The sequence below is a fragment of the Pygocentrus nattereri genome, chromosome 15, assembly GCF_015220715.1.
Source record: "Pygocentrus nattereri isolate fPygNat1 chromosome 15, fPygNat1.pri, whole genome shotgun sequence".
Classification (NCBI taxonomy): Eukaryota; Metazoa; Chordata; class Actinopteri; order Characiformes; family Serrasalmidae; genus Pygocentrus; species Pygocentrus nattereri.
Window position 1 is genome coordinate 11391298 of NC_051225.1, and position 18746 is coordinate 11410043.

An 18746-nucleotide genomic window follows, 5' to 3' on the forward strand; every position below is an offset into this window, starting at 1 on the left:
CAAACTGATATATTGATGACACAAATGAATATATTGAGGCCACAAGTAAATATAGTTAATATACACAATTTACTGTATTGAGTACACTAATTACTATATTGAGGCCACAAATTAATACATTAAGGCAACAAGTTATGAGAAGCTTAATTCGTGGTGACGCCTTATTAAAAATAATCTCCATGTCACCTTAATGCCCGTGTGTGTGTGTGTGTGTGCCTGAGTGAGTGAGTAGGAATGCAGGATGTTGTTTTACTTTATTTTGTATTTATTTTATCTTATTCCCTATGTGGGAATGTCTGTCTGATACTGTGCACTGTGAGCTCCTGTAACCAAAACCAAATTCCTCGTATGCATAGCATACCTGGCCAATAAAGCTTGACTCTGATTCTGATTAGGAGCTCTGTAGATGTTATCTGCAATTCCACTGTAAAAACTTTCATATAAATAAACTTTGAACTTTGTGTAACCTTCTTACAAGATTAGCAAGTATTTCTATGCACTTGTAAATGTTATGATGTCTCTACTGTAAAAATGCCAGTAAAGCCTTGTTTGTTTACATATGAAATTAATAAATTGCTCATATGGAGAATTGGCCAAGAAAATGAACAAAGAAATAAATAAAGCAAGCTAGTGTAGTAGGAAAGTATGAAGGCATGGTAAGAGTTCGCATTGCATGACATTCTCAGGCTGAATGTCAGGGGTCCTGACCGTTTCACACGTCTTTGTGAAGGAAGTCAATTTTAAAACCACAATCATCCACATCCTGAGACTGAGACACACACACAGACACACACACACGCACATACACACGTTGTAGCTTCTTTGAAAACCTATTGAGTTTCTATTCAATCAGTGATGAATATATAAGCAATGGACCAAATAATGGAAACATTAAAGCAAATGAGGGACATAAATAACATGCTCTAACACAGGGGTGACTCTCGAGTCATGATTCATCATAAAGGTCTTGTTCACCACCAGATCGTGGTCTCACAAGGCCCTGGGGAAAAGTGTGCTTAGAGGTCCCCTCACATAGAACACTGCAGCTATTTATATTATCTTTGTACAACTGTGGTTTGGAGTCAATCAAATCAAGACTTCCTGCATTCACACTCAGTAGATCGTATCTCAGACAAAGCATTGTGATGGTGACAGGCGTTTGTAGTAAATCACAAATGACCTAACAGAGTTGATGAAGTTGATTAACCACCAGTTTAATATTCCTTCCTCTAGAACAAGGGTGTCCAGTCTTTTTCTCAGAGGGACGGTGTGGCTGCAGGTTCTCACTCCGATGAAATGTTTGAAGACTGACTGATTGAACAAGTAGAATCAGGTGTGCTTCAGCTTGTTTGGAGTGAAAACCTGCAGCCACACCAGCCCTTTGTGGATAATACTGTTCTCCCCTGCTCTAGAACCATAACTACAAATTAAGCAGCACTATGCAAGATTTTGTAAGAAGTAGCATAATTGAGACAAAAATTCTAAATATGGTGTCCATGTGCTGTCACTAGACACCCTGTAAAGCCTGAGATAATCATTTAAAAGTCAGACCCAGAGGGTCAGATTCTGTGGGCGTTTTTTAGACCACGTCATATGTCTTTACGCATCAACGTTACGTGCAAAGACTCAGTCCATTCATGTCCTTGGAAGATTCGACATTCACCAAGTTTTGACAAAGATCACTTTGACTACTCTTGCAACACACTCGCAATCATCAGATTCATCCTCTCGGGGAAGGGGTCTGAAGCACAACTGACATGACAAAGTGGTCACAAAGAGGTCTCCAAATCCTCCAAATCTGAGTGTAGCTTCATTTTTTTTTATTATTTTCTATTTATACTGTTTTTTTGCCTATACTTTTTACAAATCTTTAAACAACCGCAACATAGATGTTTTGCTTGTTTCTTTTATTTTGTATTAACCTTGTAGAAAACAGTATAAAAGATTTGTAAAACTGAGTGTGGAGATCAAAGTAAGGAAAACAGTTGTAAAAATGTTACATGGATTACAGTTAACAGGATTTACAAGGTGAGCAGAACCTTAAAATGATCGCCACTAATCAAGGACGTTAGACAGATTCCACATATTCACCCTCCATCATGGAAACCTGTGAAAGAGAGAGCATGTTTGAGATCATGAGGAAAAATTCCAAACACAAGCAAACACCCATCATCATCCTTTTAGATCTATCTTGGACAAAACATTAGTTACATGCACCATTTCTTTTCTAATACTTATGTGCTCCCTTGTCTTAATAAGAGCATCAGTCTCTTAAGTCAATTCTGGCCCACTCTCCCAACCAATAACTGGCTGCACATTTCAGGCAGATTTAGTGTGCGTCTATATCAGCATTTCAAGTGCTGTTCCTAAGTGGCAATTGGTACTGATGTCTAGTGATTGTGCTGGTCATTTAAACTGCCCAAGTGTTTCATCGCTAAGTCTATAGACCTGGTTACATACAGACACCCTACAGACATCATCCTGGAATGTGGGAATGTCAATGTTGTTCTGTTTGGACATGAAGCAGAAAATTAGTGGAAAAGTGGGCTAAAATGGGGAGATATCTCAACAGACTGGGATAATCCTTTACTGACAGTAGTGGTGCTGACATCAAGACCACTGAATGTTTAACCGAGCATTACAGAAGACATGATGCAGGTGGCAATTTGTTTGGGTGCGGACAGCTTACTGTTGCTGATTATTGCTTTGATAAAACAACAACAAAATGCTATATGATAAAATACAACAACATTCAATACATAGGCTATTATTAACAACCACAATAAACAACACACTCACAACACAATTTTGATTTATCAAAAAAAAATCTGACAGCTCTAATTTCAACTTTAGCTTCCCTGACTTCCCCCAGCCTACTGATATTTTCAATGCAGGTTTTCACAATATTTCAGGCGTCAATAAACAAACACTGAAAGTAAAAAATTGCCAACATTAATAAAATATTAAAGACAATTTCTAACTTTTTCCAGTACTTCTGAAGCATCTTTTAGATAGAACCACAGTTCTGATGACTTGTTAGCACATTTCTCTGTCCAGTTAACCACAAAATCTGTTAAAACTAGTGCCTTCAAAGTGATGTAATAAATGACTTAAAACACTAATGTTTTTTAACAGTATTTACACATTTACACAGACAGAACCATCTGTAATTCCAAAGTGAGGAGCAGCTGCTTGTGCACTATATATGGCTATCACTCTGTGATTGTCTACTCAATCAAATATAATTACATGGCATCAGCGGCAGCTCAGAAAGATGCTGTGGTGCTTCACAGGTCTCAAAGGAAGCCTGTGCTAGCTTTCACCCTCCTAGTCCTAGTGGTATGTGGGTGCAATTGCTTACACCTTAATTGGGGACAAAACTGGAACAATATAAAACATTTTTTAAAAGTTGACAAAACATTAACATGGGCATATCAAACCTCATGATCGATGCAGCGGAACTGCCAGGACCAGCGTGTGTTGTAGAGAAAGGGACGGAGGTCAAATCGGTTGTCATCAGGGCCGTAGCTCTCAGCATGATAGGACGGTGTCACTGTAGTCATCTTGTGCCTGTTGACTGAATACATCTTGAAAAAGTGCTTTACTTTGGCAGCCACCTGATAAGAGAGAGAAAATAGTAGAATCAAATAGGAACTCATAAAAAAAAGGAACACCACATTTTGAATTTAAAATTGACTGTATCCCAACAAAATTCTGTCCAAACCTGATCCAATTTAGACTAATACCAGAAACAACAAGAGACCCAAATTAGAGACTTAAAACTCTCCAAACGCCTTTTAGCGACAGTGACCGCTGTCATTACTCCATTAATGAACAACAACAAAAAACAAGAATAGCCTAATTATCTGAAATTCACAATTTCAGTGATTTGTGCATAATTTAGTCATCAAGATGTTAACAAAGTCTTTCAGAGTGGTTTGATGTGAAGACAGACAGAGTAAACTGCTAAGTCAGAATCATTCATGGCAGTGGAGATAGAACCAGACATCATTTAATAATCCAAAGTTATATCATAGACAATTTCTATTCACTCACCCATCCAAATCATTGAATTCAGGTGTTCCAATCACTTCCATGGCCACAGGTGTATAAAACCAAGCACCTAGGCCTGCAGACTGCTTCTACAAACATTTGTGAAAGTTTGGTGAAGGGGGGATTATGGTGTGGGGTTGTTTTTCAGGATTTGGGCTCGGCCCCTTAGTTCCAGTGAAAGAAATTCTTAATGCTTCACAGAACAATTTTTTTTGGACAATTTCATGCTCCCAACTTTATGGGAACAGTTTGGGGATGGCCCCTTCCTGTTCCAACATGACTGCACACCAGTACACAAAGCAAGATCCATAAAGACATGGATGAGCGAGTTTGGTTTGGAAGAACCTGACTGGCCTGCACAGAGTCCTGACCTCAACCCGACAGAACACCTTTGGGATGAATTAGAACTGCGAGCCAGGCCTTCTCGTCAACATCAGTATCTGACCTCACCAATGAGCTTCTGGAAGAATTGTCAAAAATTCCCATAAACACACTCCTAAACCTTTTGGAAAGCCTTCCTAGAAGAGTTGAAGCTGTTATAGCTGCAAAGGGTGGGTCAACATTATATTAAACCCAATGGATTAAGAATGGGAGGTCAACTCCTATGCATGTGAAGGCAAATGAGTGAATACTTTTGGAAATATAGTGTACAATGCCTGATAACCAAAACATTGTTCTCTAAAGATTCTGAGAAGAACTTTTGGTCTAAAATGTATATTTTTTTTAATATCTATTTAAGTCAGAGAGGTTTTCTATGTGGATTTGGAGAAGGCATTCGACTGTGTTCCCCGGGGTATTCTGTGGGAGGTGCTTAGGGAATACGGGGTACATGGCTCTTTGCTACGAGCCACTCAGGCCCTGTACAAAAAAAGCAGGAGTTTGGTTCGCATAGCCGGCAGTAAGTCAGACTCGTTCCCAGTGAGAGTTGGACTCCGCCAGGGCTGCCCTTTGTCACCGATTCTATTCATAATTTTTATGGATAGAATTTCTAGGCGCAATCAGGGGATGGAGGGTGTCCGGTTTGGTGACCTCAAGGTCACATTGCTGCTGTTTGCTGATGATGTGGTCCTATTGGGGACATCAGGCCGTGAACTTCAGCTTTCGCTGGATCGGTTTGCAGCCGAGTGTGAAGCGGCCGGGATGAGGATCAGTACCTCCAAATCCAAGTCCATGGTTCTCAGGCGGGAAAGGGTGGAGAGCCCTCTCTGGGTCGGGGATGAGCTCTTGCCTCAAGTGGAGGAGTTTAAGTATCTCGGGGTCTTGTTCACAAGTGATGGTACAAGGGAGCGGGAGATTGACAGGCGGATTGGTGCTGGGTCAGCAGTGATGTGGGCTCTTTACCGGTCTGTTGTGGTAAAGAAAGAGCTGAGCCATAAGGCAAGGCTCTTGATTTTCTCTATCGTGAATACAAGCGGCCGAAATGAGTTTCCTCTGCAGGGTGTCTGAACTCTACCTTAGAGATAGGGTGAGAAGTTTGGTCACCCGGGAGGGACTCGGAGTAGAGCCGCTGCTTCTCCATGTCGAGAGGAGCCAGTTGAGGTGGTTCGGGCATCTTGTTAGGATGCCTCCTGGACGCCTCCCTTGGGAGGTGTCACAGGCAAGTCCACCCGGGAGGAGACCCCGGGGAAGACCCAGGACACGCTGGCGGGTGACTATATCGCCCAGCTGGCCTGGGAGCGCCTCGGAATCCCCCAAGGAAGGATGGATGGAAGGTTTTCTATAGCCAATTAGTACCAACGTAACCACTATTGTACCATTATTAACATTACATATAAAACTGAGAAGGCATTTCTACACGTACTTGTCATTTTATAGACAGTAGCTGTTCTTGTTATACAAGTAGCTGTACTTGTGCTGTAGACATCGCAACCTCTCGACAATGCACCATTTCACTTTAAAACACTCTGAATTATCCTGTTTAAATCTCAAAGACTGAATTATGCAGAAATGTAAAAACAGGTGGAGTTCCCCTTTAGGTTGCACTTTAACACATTTATGCAATATCAGTTCCTTCAAACCACATCCCAGTCTGAAACACCTGGCATAATGTATTTATTGTTCTCATGCTGACCTTGTGGACGTCAGTGGAGCACAAACGATTCCAGTGTGCCAGATTAAAAAGTGAAACATAAAGCAAGAAGAAAAAACTAAAGCTGAAGTAAACACAGGCCATTATTGGCAGGAAAGATGAACTAGACCTGAATCTGGAAGATATTTGAGAAGCAAAGTGTTCAACCCCTGACATGAAAAGCAGGATCTCATCAGATTTGTACAAATACATCAAACTCTAGTGTAGTGGGGGTCTGACCTGAGAAGGGGAGCAGGTCTCTCTCCATGAGTGAATGAGCTTGCAGAACATGCTGTACGCACCACACTTGGAGATCTTCCGGAGCCTGCCAATCACAGACAGCTCCGAATACGTCATCCCCATATCAGCCTGAGAGAGATATTCGAGGAAAGAGTGACTGAGGAAGAGGTGGCATTATATCATCACAGTATCACACCACACACACAACATGTGCAAGTAGACTCTATTTGCATATCCACAAAGGAAAAGAAGTGGTGAGTTTAGTTCATAAAGGTGTGAAAAAGAAGAAAGTCATATTTCATGAGGAGAGAGCCGACAGCGCAAACGTGAATTAATGGTATAATAGAGACAATGTTTGGAGCAGTATTGTTGTTCCTATATTACACTAGCCAAGTTACAGTGCTCATAAATGTGCCCTGCCTGTATTCTCCTATGAGGAATACATATTTCTATGTTGCTGCTGTAAAATGGTGTTTTAATTCCTCTCTCTCTGTGACTCATTACCTCATCCGTCTGAGAAACCTGGCCCTCGGTCAGGGGCTCGAGTTCTGCAGTGGGAGGGGCGGCCAGGACACTGTAAAGGACAAAGAACAAGACAGATCTCAGTATGACCCCAGCATTCAAAGGCTGAGCTTAGAGTCAGTCTGTACTGACCAGCCGTTTTATATCATATAGTACACTGAAGTTTGGTGACATGGATAGATAAATAGATAGAGTCATTGACGGACAGACGGACAGATACACTATATGGACAAATGTATTGGGACATCCCTCCTAATTATTAACTTCAGGTGTTCTAGCAACACCCACTGCTAAGAACATAGACCTGCAGTTTCAATAGATAAACACTGGCAATAGAATGGATCATACTGATGAGTTCAGTGACTTTCAACATGCCACTGTCAAAGGATGCCACCTCTGACACAAGTGAGTTTGTGAAATATCTGTCCTGCTAAATCTGCCCCTGTCAACAGTAAGTGCTATTATTGTGAAATGGAAGCACCTAGGAGCAACAACAGCTTTGAATATCTACAGAGAACATACTTTTTTATTTAGTTTTATTGGTTTGGTTACATGTTTAATTAGATTTAGTGTTGTGCTGTGTGTTAAACATTGAATAAAATTGATTGTATTCACAGTTTTTGTCCATTCCAACTTATCTAAACTCTAACCTAAATATCATGACAAGTATCAAATATCACTCAAATGTCTTGACGACCATGAAAATCACATTGCATGGTTATGACGGCTTCATTCTAATTGAAGTGGAGAAAGCAGAATGCTTTCTGCCCAGGGGTCACACCTCCTCACAGACTGAAAGGAACCATCTTCCAGTGACAGTCAGAAACTCTATGACCTCCTCTTTCGTGTGTGATTGGTTCCTAGGTACCTCATAATGGTAAAAATATGGTGCTTTGAAACTGGATGAATCTTTTTGAATCAACCTGTATTTTAGCCATATTTCCAGCCCCTAGTGCAAATGCTATTGTTGCTGTTATAACAAAACCTCCAAAAGGCCACCTTTATGACACAACGAAAAAATTTAGTTTGTATTAAAACATTCTGATTCAGATTACAGTGGCTATTTTTGTCATCCTAACATGGATGATTCACCTCAGATATCAAGTCCTTCATGAGCTAAATCAGGTGATTTAGATCAGAGAAATCCTAAATGTGCAGTGCTTTCAGTTCTCAGGTCTGCGACTGAAGACCACTGCTGTTTCATTTTACACCCTGTCGCTACACTAAACACAGTCTGTCTTTCACCGCATCTCAAAGGCATGACACATAGCTCTGCTGTATTAATGTGTGTGATGGCGTGTAGCTGTGTTTCCATCCATCACATACCTCTTAAGAGCAGTGAGCCGAAAGTGTTCTGCACAGTACTGTAGGAAGCGCTTCAGGTCCATCTTACTGACACCTCCAATGGGGTTTATGTCAGCGCTGGAGCAGTCATACTTTGTGAAGTAGCCAGTCAAACTGAGAAAACAGAAGACGTTTTTTTTTTTATGCAATTACTCATCAGCATTGTGAGTAAATGCGCTGTTGTAACTTAACCTTTAGAAATCACACTTACCACCACTTATACAAAAACCACAGTTTGTTTCATTATGAATTATTTCTCAAGCTAAAAACTGAACGAAATCAACTAAACGCTTTAAAACTAGCAATTTTTAGCTTTTCCAGCAATCCAGCATTTTCTGCTTGATACCAGTATCCATCAATACAGACATACCATCCCTAATGTAAACATAATTTATTGTGTTACTAATAAAAAAGCATGTCAATTATGTAATTACATTTAATAAAAAAGTGTGTAAGTTATGTAATTAAAATTAAATAGTTTAGCAATACATCAATAATAAGTAAATAGTGAAAGTTTATGAATGGGCTTTAAGTTGGCTTGACAAAGTCATGGCTATGTAAGCCTACGTGGCTGCTCAGACATTTCTATGCCATAGCTACAGTATCCCAGGTGGCTGTTAAGGTGCTGCTAGGCCAATGCCATGTTATCCTAAATAGTTGTTTCAGTGTTGCACGGCCATTGCTACTGTATCCTAGATGGTTCCTAAGGTGTTGTTAGACTGTTGGTATTCCAAGTGGTTGCTAAAGCGTAGGCTGTTGCGACATTAACTCTGGGAGTTGATGAGGCTGTTGCCTGAGTATCCTATATGGTTGTCAAGGTGTTGCTAAGTCATTGCTATGGTACCCCATGTGGTTGCTGAGATGTTCCTAGGCTGTTGCTATGTTATTCCAGGTTGCTAAGCATTGCCATGGTGTTAATGTGTTGCTAAGCCTCTGCCTGGTATCTCACGCAGCTGCTAAGGTGAAAACTATAAAACAGCACAGAATAATAATAACAAGAAAAAATAGCAAAAAACAGTAAATTTGCTTTGTCAATATTTGCCTTCTAAAATGTTAAATAAGTTACACTGTCTTTATAAGACAAACCTTTCATCCACATTGGCTGAGCCAAGGACCAGCAGACCACCAGGTTTTCCTTGAGCCCACAGACACAGCTGGGCAAAGAGGTAGGCCAAAATCATCCTGACACGAGCCTGTGAGGTTAAAAACAACACAAACACACACACTGAATATGGGAGGTTTGGATTAGAAGTCTCTGCAATATATAGTCATAATTACACAGACATAGAGTCAATGTGTATGTCAGTTTGGCTACTGATTTTCCTATATGAATATATATACACATTCAGAGAAAACATTTTTAATGCACAAATACTGTCTATTTGCTAAACATATTATGTGGAAAAACTAAAATGTGGCCTGAGGGGTGAGGGTTACATTTTATATTGGTTTTATTTTTTTCAGCTTTTTAAACTCAGCAAATAAATAAGAAACTGTGCACTAAACTTTACAGGGAAAATGGCATATTTAAGACTAGTTAAAGTGAGAAATTGGAGAAAAAAATATATTTCGACAACTTTCCCCCACAGCCAATCAGCCAAGACATGCTGGGTGTTTGACGTTTACTCCTTTAGTTTTGCACTGGAGCTTAATGCAGCTAGCAAGTAATATACACAGCAATTAACAAATAAACAAACTTCTTGGTTGATCAACTACATTTGGGATCAGATGATAAAAAAAAAAAAAAATTTTTTAAACCAAATATATTTTTACACACACACACACACATTCAGGTGTTCCAATCCATGGCCACAGGTGTATAAAACCAAGCCCCTAGGCCTGCAGATTGCTTCTACAAACACTAGTGAAAGAATGGGTCGCTCTCAGGAGCTCAGTGAATTTGACGCCACAGTGTGTCCATCGGACTTGATCGGACGGCACCTGTGCAAGTCCAGTCATGAAATTTCCTCACTACTAAATATTCCACAGTCAACTGTCAGTGGTATTATATGTGTGTGTGTGTGTGTGTGTATATATATATATATATATATATATATATATATATATATATATATGTGTGTGTGTGTGTGTGTGTGTATATATATATATACACACACACACACACACACACTTATATATATATATACACATATACACATAGTATCTCACTTTTAAAATAATTCAATACCAATTCATTCAAAACGTACTGTGTTTGCAGCTTAGTTCCCATATATTAACTGTATGGACTGTATGGTCTGGGGAGCAAATAGTACGTTTTGAAACTTCAAAAAAGAAGAAAAAAATAAGAAAACTACAGTTTTTTTTTAAGTTTGTGCTGAAACATATACACATCTCTTTTGCAAATGCAGCTATTACGCCACATTCAAATAATGCTGACAAGCAAAGCAGAACAGACATGTGGTGCACATGTTCCTCCATTTACAGCGCAGCACAGTATGCTGTGCATGTGCAAGTGAAGAAACTCTGCTTGGACACCCAAATCTCTGAGGTCAAAAGTGTCAAACTGACCAATGTCCATGTGAACAATGCGGTGTGATTGTGTTACCCAGCAAGCAAACATCCTGGTAAGAGACAATCACTCAGCACAATTTGCCCGGGCTTTTCTGATGGGATATGTCAGATAAAAAAAAGATAAGAAGATAAGGCCAGTGCAAAGGGGTCAACTGCAGCAGGATTCAGGTTAGATGCATCCTGCAATGAGCACTCAAGATAGGCCATGTGAACTTAAATATTGGCTTACAGGATATATCTGTTTTGCGTTGATGACAGAATGAGAGTGTGAGAGTGTGAGACAGAGAGAGAGAGAGAGAGAGACAGAGAGTGAGAGAGAGAGAGAGACAGAGAGAGACAGAGAGTGAGAGAGAGAGAGAGAGAGAGAGACAGAGAGTGAGAGAGAGAGAGAGACAGAGAGAGACAGAGAGTGAGAGAGAGAGAGAGAGAGAGAGAGAGAGAGAGAGAGAGAGAGAGAGAAGGTAGTCTATAATAATGCAGCCAAGCATGTCAATGTTTATTTGAGTTTTCAGTAAAAATTCAACCAAAAAATGGTTTACACTGACTATTACCAAAATACAGTGCTGTTCAACTACTGACATAATGACATAACATACAACAAATTGCAATCAGTACCTTAACTAATAAAAAAAATCTTACTACGTCAGCAAACAGCAGTAAACTGTTTGCGCTCTCTATAGGAAGTAAAGTGATGTTATTCTTTTACAGAATGAATGACAGTGTTTCAGTCAACGTCCCCTGTTCAAATACACTCTGACATCTGTCATGCTGGATTTACATTGTGAAACATTTGTGCAATTTATGTGTTAAACCTACATGAAAGTAAACTGCACTTGAGTTAACGCAGTGGTCACCAAGCCTCCTCCTAGAGATTCCAACCTGCATCTAACATGCTGCCGACTCCCATACCAACACTAATGCACCTGATCCAGCCAGTCAATGACACCTGAAGTCGTTGATTATCTTAAGCAGGAATGGTAGATTGTGGTTCAAGCTACACTCCACAGGATGGTATATCTCCAGAGTTGATGGCCACTGATGTAAAGCATCCAGCAGCTCATTTGAAATTCAGCCACAACAGTTCCAGACATCAGAGCTTTGTGGAATCGAAGCATTTATCCTTCTAACCTGCTGTTACTGTGATCTACATTGCTTAGATTACATAGATTACTCATTTTCTCCTCTCTTCATGTCCCCCAATTCTACACAGAGCTCAGATTTATTTGAAATCCAAATAACAGAAGAGGAGACAGACTGCATTGTACTTCTAGGACAGGATGAGCAATGCAGCAAGTAAACTGCAGTGACACAAAAAGGCAATAAAAATGCTGCAAAAAGCAAAGGACACTTATTGGTGGAGTGACTGAATGTGCAACATGCAAATTTGATTTGTTTTACTTTTTATTTAAACTGACATTTGCTTTCTGTAACTGTCAAGTTGCACAAAAATAAATTTGCAGGCAACTCACGAAAAAAAGTTTCTCCGTCTAACGCCAGCCTTACCCTACTGTGAAAACTGTTTAAGGACTCACTTCCTACATTTTCCTTGTGTTGTATTTTTTAGGTCCACTCACAAAGTGTGTGTGGTTTTATGCACCAAAAAACACTTTGACATGACCATTTTCCAAGAGTTGGCTTCATGACATCAAAAAAAAAACAAAAAAACAACAAATTTAACAAGATGTTTCAGTAGCTTAGTTCCATATGCACTCTATGGACTGGAGAGTGAACAGTACATCTTTGACAATATTTACATATTACATCAAAATCTTTTTTAAAAAGTGGCAGTTGTATGTCAAATTATGGCTAATATTTGAACTCTCACATGTTTGACTTATTATGACTCATTTTCTCAACAACTTCAACAATGTACGCCATTTCTTCAGGTTAAAATCTCAAGGAAACTTCATCCGGAGTCATTATTTTGAGAAAAAAAAAATCAGGCAAAACACTAAGAATACAAGTCACTATCTTGAGCTGAAAAGTCAAACTTTCAATCCTAAAAGTAAAGATATTTACATACAGCCCCCAGAAACAGAAAGGAAAACATGACTACGAATACCCAGTCATTTTTTCCTTCTGTCAGTAAAAAGCTTCCAAACAAAAAAGGATGTGAGCATGACATAAGCCATATGACATAAGACATATGACATAAGCAAAAAAAGGGTCTAGCTATCACATTCCTTCACAGAATATCCAAGTTTAATTAAATGCTCTATTTTGAAATGCTTGGTTTGGAAATGTTTGCTTTCAAATTCCATAACAGGCAGATGTAGTTTTACTTAGGATTCATTTAAGAGAGGGATTTGGGAAGAAAAACACAATCTCACCTGCACATTCTGCAAAGCCAGGTTCTCCCTGCTGCTTCCTCCATTTACACGGAACTTAGGCCACTTTCCCATCACCATGGAGAAGATTCCCAACATGCCTTTCACTGCCATGTCAATGTTGATGTTAAGATGATTGCTATGAGGAGGAAGAAAAACATGGGCTTCACCTACACAGCATATCATCACAGTCATAACAACACCTCTCCAAAACAATACTGTAAAAGGACAACACGACAACACATTATTGCACATTGACCATCTAAATTAAGTAAAATTAGGGGCAGTCGAGGGCTGGAAGTTAAGGGAACCAGCCTTACAACTGGAAAGTCCCAGACTGAGATGTCCTTGAGCAAGGCACCTAACCCCCAACTGCTCCCTGGGCGCTGCGCATAGGGCTGCCCACCGCCCTGGGCAAGTGTGCTCACTGCCCCCTAGTATGTGTCTTCACTAGTGTGCATGTGGTGTTTCACTGCACAGATGGGTTAAATGCAGAGGTGAAATTTCCCAATGGTGGGACTAATAAGGGTCTCTTAATCTAATCCCACACTTATTACATCCTAAGTCTTCTTTTTCTGCAACTTTGTAAGTTATTGCATTGTTACACTACAAGCTGTTCTTAAGGTATAGAAGTATGTAATAAAAACGTAAGATTTTTGACCCAATCCTCATGAGATGATCACACAATAGGGCAGCTAGCATCTTTTAGTGGTGTAAAAAAGTAAAAACAACGAAGATCAGTTCTAAATCCCAGTCAATCTACACCCGCCCAGCCCTCCAAGTACACATTTGGTGGAGCCAATGGAGTCATGAAGGCCTCGGCAGTTTGCTCATGATTTGAATTAGGTGTGTTAAAAGGGAAAACAGTACAGGGCGCAGCTAAACACTTAGGACTTAGACCCAGGTGATTTTGTCATTATTACTCATTATTTACATGTGCCAATATGGGCATAAATCTGGAGCATTAATCCTTTAGTGTGATCCACCCAAATAGGTCCATTCTAGCCTGTTTTACCTTCCAATCTGGGCTGCCAGTTCTTTGGCTCGGTTGCGGGTGTCCTCCGAGGAGTTCTCACTGGCCATGTAACAAGTGGTGAAGAGCCGTCCACACATCTCTCGTGGCTCTTCTGGCCTGTAAGACGCGTCACACACCAGCCGCTGAACATCCTCCAACACCTGTGCATCTGCAAGTGGTGGGAGAAAAAATATAGTGAAAACTTCAATAAGAGGACAGTTACTGCTACTGACGATAAAGTATTAAGAAGCAGTGTTACTCATGTTGATCACTTAAAAAAACGTCTCCAGCAGTTATTTAAATTGCTTTTAGTTAACATTGCCTTAGAGAAAGAATGTCCAATGTTGAAGGTTTCACTAAGTTTATAGGCTACCAAATCCATTAGCCTACTTGTGTATGCTTACATTAAATAGATAATAACTTCACATTACATGTAATAATGAACTGCCATCACTCTTAAACGAAACAAATAAGAATATCTAAGAGAACCTAAAAACACAGTAGTTATTTGGACAAGATTATTTCTGTTTAGCTAGAAGAAGTTCTATTTTGCTTCAGTTTAGCCAACCAGCTAGCTACCTTCATTTTTCAGGTTAGACGTTAAGATTTTTTTTTTACTTTGATATAGTTGTTTTAAATAGTCAGGCCTATACTATCTATACTTTACCAAAATACTTTATACTTTAAGTATTGTAAACTGTAATGAATTACTTTCCAAAATAGGGAAATGCTTATAACAAAAGGCATAGTAAAAGATACTTTCCAAATTGTTCCAAATGGGTGTTTTCTAAATGTTCATGTTCAAAGACAATGTCTATGGCCTTATATGAACACGGACTTGCAGAATAATTTGTTTCAACAAATGTAACAAGAAACTGAAGAAGCATGTCGCTGCTGTTGGAACAAAACCTTGTATCTCCAAAATGACGACTGTACAGGAGAATAAATAAACCTACTTTACTTTTAATGTTAGTCAATGGAACCAGACTTTTTACAGACATTTTGGGCCATTTATGTTGGTCCATTCTTCAAGAAATTTACATGCGGTATAAACACTTAAATGTTTTGTCCACTTGTGATCAGATAACCCTAGACAGTATAAACAGGGCCTATGAGTGTGTAAGCTTGACATCTTACTTACTGCCATCTCTGACAGCTTGACAGACCTGCACACACATGGAGTAGACGATGCATGCTGAGGAGGAGCTGTCTACTCCACCGCTGAGAGGAAGAAGGAAGCCAGCCTAAAAGCACAAACAGATAAAGAATTGATCCTTGAAGCCAGCAAGCTTTATGACTCTCAGGAGACTAAACAACATATATTAGAATTCGGAAGAAAAAACGCATAGGTGCTCTACTCCTAAAAAGCTGTGCAGGTACTCTATTCCTAAAAAACTGCTTTAAAAAAATGCATGGGTAATAATAAAAAAATGCATAAAAACTGCCTAGGTATTCTTCTCCTAAAAAACTATAAAATGAGTAGGTACTCCAAAAAACAGTGTAAAAACTGCGCAGGTACTCTACTACTAAAAACTGAGTAAAAAATGCATAGGTACTCGCAAAAAACTGGTACTCTACTTCCAAGAAAACTGCATAAAAACTGAGTAGGTACTCTACTCCTGAAAAAATGCATAGATACTCCTAAAAACTGCGTAAAAATGTGGAGGTACTCTAATCCTGAAAAACTGCATAAAAATGCATATGTACTCCTAAAAGCTGCGTAAAAAATGCATAAGTACTCTACTCCTAAAAGACTGAATAAAAACTGTGTAGGTACTCTACTCCTAAAAAACTTTGTAAAAAAATGCATAGGTACTCTACTCCAAAAAAATGCATATAAACTGTATAGGTGCTCCTAAAAAATTGTGCAAAAAACTGTGTAGGTACTCCTAAAAACTGTAAGAAACTGCATAGGTACTCTATTCCTAAAAACTTGCGGAAAAACTGTGTAGGTACTTTACTCTTAGCATGGGCTTTGTGTCTGTTCTTATACAAGTGTTTTATACATTTTGGTTAATTACTACCTATTCAGTTTCACATCTACTTTTCAGAAAGTTGTTCTGCTACTATATTGTTCTGGCTGCCTTTCTTGTCTAGGGTCTTACAACAGTGTCTGTTAAGTTCTAACTAATTTTCCCTCAAGCATTTCAAAATATCTACTCATCCTTTATCTGTTCATCTACAACACTGTGCAAAAGTCAGAGACCTAATGGCAAAATGGATAATAAGCTTATTATTAGCATTCACTGTGTCCTCCCTTCATCCCTACAGCTTCCAGCTTGCTTTTAGTTTTACCTCAAACAAAGGGATATTGTTCCAAACCTCCAAAGTTCAGTCTTAGAAGTTGGTTGTGTTTTATGTTTCTCATGATCCAAGTAAACCCAAACACATTTAATGATGCTGGGGTCTGGACTCTGGGGTGGTGAGTCTGAGAAGTCCAACAGTGTTTTGCTTGATGTGCAATTGTTCTTCTTTTTGGTTTATCTCCTTTTCTTAGGAATAGCTTCTTGACAGCTCCATATCCTTTCAGACCCACAGCGTTGAGTTGTCATCTCACAGTAGAAGGATGGACAGAAACACCTGTGGATGTTTTCAGATCTGAAGAAGCTTGATTTTCTCCTCTCTCTCTCTCTCTCTCTCTCTCTTTTGGTGGTCTACCAGGTCTAGTTAGGTGTCCTGGTTTCTCTGTATTTTTTTTGACCTACCTTCATTTATTTCATTTACTATCCTTTGACTTTCTCCTTCCTTGTGCAAGTCGATTAACTTATATCTAAAACCAATATAAAAAGATGGTCATAATCTAATTAAATGAATAAAGGGTGGCCTCTGACTTTTGCACAATACTGTACCCACCTAGAAATGCTCTTGCAGAGGCTTTCACGCACATATCAATGCATATACACAGACACACACACGCGCACACACACACACACACACACACACACACACACACACACACACACACACACAGACACTCACCTGACCACTCCTCCTTAAATAGTCCCATAACCAGCAAGCAGGACCAAGACTAAAGAAAAAATGAAACAATAAATACAGGCATGCAATCACTGCACACAACAACCCATACACAACTATTTATCTTGCTTTGACAGTGTAATTCAAGTACACTGTATGTAGCTGTTTGTGCCCCATATAAAACACCACTTCCCCTCTCTTACATTGATCTCCCATTACCTGTCTGTCTGAAATCCTCTTCAACCCATACAACATACAAAAAAGGCAGTCAGGGGGAAATAAGTGTCACACGGCAAGTCCTGAACCTCTAATTTGCCTTCAAGTGACAAATATAGACTAAGTACTCATGAAGAACATTAAAGGGGAATTCCAGTGATTTTTCAAATTTTTTGCATAATTCCATCACCATAATGTAAACAAGGTCATTCAGAGTGATTTGAGTGATGGTTCATTGAAATCAATGGTTCATTGTAGAGAAACTTACAGACTCAGAATTCTTTACAGTGGTGGCGATAGGAACCAAGGGTAACGGCATCTACAGCACAAATACAGCCATTTTATTTTCTATTCTAACCCACCAGTGAACCCACACGTCCTAAGTCTTATATGTAAATGCTCACGATAGTAAAATAGTGGAAAATCTTGTTTTCTATAGATTCTTCATGACTATTAAAATTAAAATAAATGGATCAACAAGATGTTTTAGGCAAAAACTTAATCAAAAAACTATCGCACAATAACATCTCAAAAACCAGACAGCGAATTTATAACCATTTTGTGACATTATTTTTTGTAGAGCAGCTGTTAGAGGCGTTAAACGCTTCAGATGTCTGGTTCCTATCACCACCACTGTGAACAATTCTAACTCGGAAAGTTTCTGTAGAACGCTGTATTTCACATCAAACCACAAATAACTTTGTTTACATCTTAAACATTTAATTATGCAGAAAAAAGTGGTTCCCCTTTAGGGGAAATAATCATTTGGCATGGGCAGTGGTAGATATCTTAAAGCAATACTTTATAGGACAGGTCCCTTACTTCAAAGTAAGCTAATTATGAAGCCTGCATTTTGTCTCTACTTTTGCAGAATATGCACATACATTTTATCCTACTTCACACCTTGTCACAGTTTGAGGCAACTAAATGATAATTTAGGTATGTAGTTTTCTTGGGGTTTATTGTTTCAGTCACTCATTAGCAACATTAGCCTCACAGCTCAGGTGCAAAACTAGAGATTAATACTACAGTGAAACAACCCTGCCAAACTATTTCATCATTATTAGGCAGGTTTAATCCAAATTGCACATCAAAAGCAAGATCACTGAAAATGTCTAATGGCAGTGACAGACACAGAGGTCCTAAAATAACAACTCTAGCACTGAGTAATATGTGAGATTACACTGTGTATTAGACGGTTAACCAAAATGCAAAATGACACTTTCAGCATGATAATTTATCATTTGCATTTTGTGTATGTTTGTTCTAGATCCATAAACAAAAAAACATCACGTTTATACATCTTTTTGGATGTTATAGAAAAATGATACAATTTTTGGCATGTCAGTTATACACTAGAGCCCATGTGTCAAATACAGGTCAGGCCTGTAACACAGGCCTATTTAGACCACAAAATAATTAGAATTTTGTATTCTTTGTAGCCTGCCCTGCA

The 18746-nt window shown here is 39.1% G+C and overlaps 1 protein-coding gene across 4 annotated transcripts in view; it reads right to left on the bottom strand.

Moving 5' to 3' along the window:
• Positions 1-1890: 1890 nt before the first annotated feature.
• nadsyn1 (NAD synthetase 1) overlaps positions 1891-18746 on the bottom strand; it is a 29004-nt gene continuing 12148 nt past the window's right edge. For 3 of the 4 annotated variants that reach the window (XM_017709780.2, XM_017709781.2, XM_017709783.2), the window contains 10 exons: positions 17081-17129; positions 15243-15345; positions 14102-14270; positions 13090-13225; positions 9314-9420; positions 8210-8341; positions 6866-6935; positions 6362-6490; positions 3441-3617; positions 1891-2107 (listed from right to left, as the gene is read on the bottom strand). In XM_017709780.2, the coding sequence (XP_017565269.2) occupies positions 2069-2107; positions 3441-3617; positions 6362-6490; positions 6866-6935; positions 8210-8341; positions 9314-9420; positions 13090-13225; positions 14102-14270; positions 15243-15345; positions 17081-17129 (1111 nt within the window). In that variant the 3' untranslated portion in view covers positions 1891-2068. Of the gene's footprint in view, positions 2108-3434; positions 3618-6361; positions 6491-6865; positions 6936-8209; positions 8342-9313; positions 9421-13089; positions 13226-14101; positions 14271-15242; positions 15346-17080; positions 17130-18746 lie in introns of those variants that run through there. The other variant, XM_037545041.1, reaches the window with a different exon arrangement.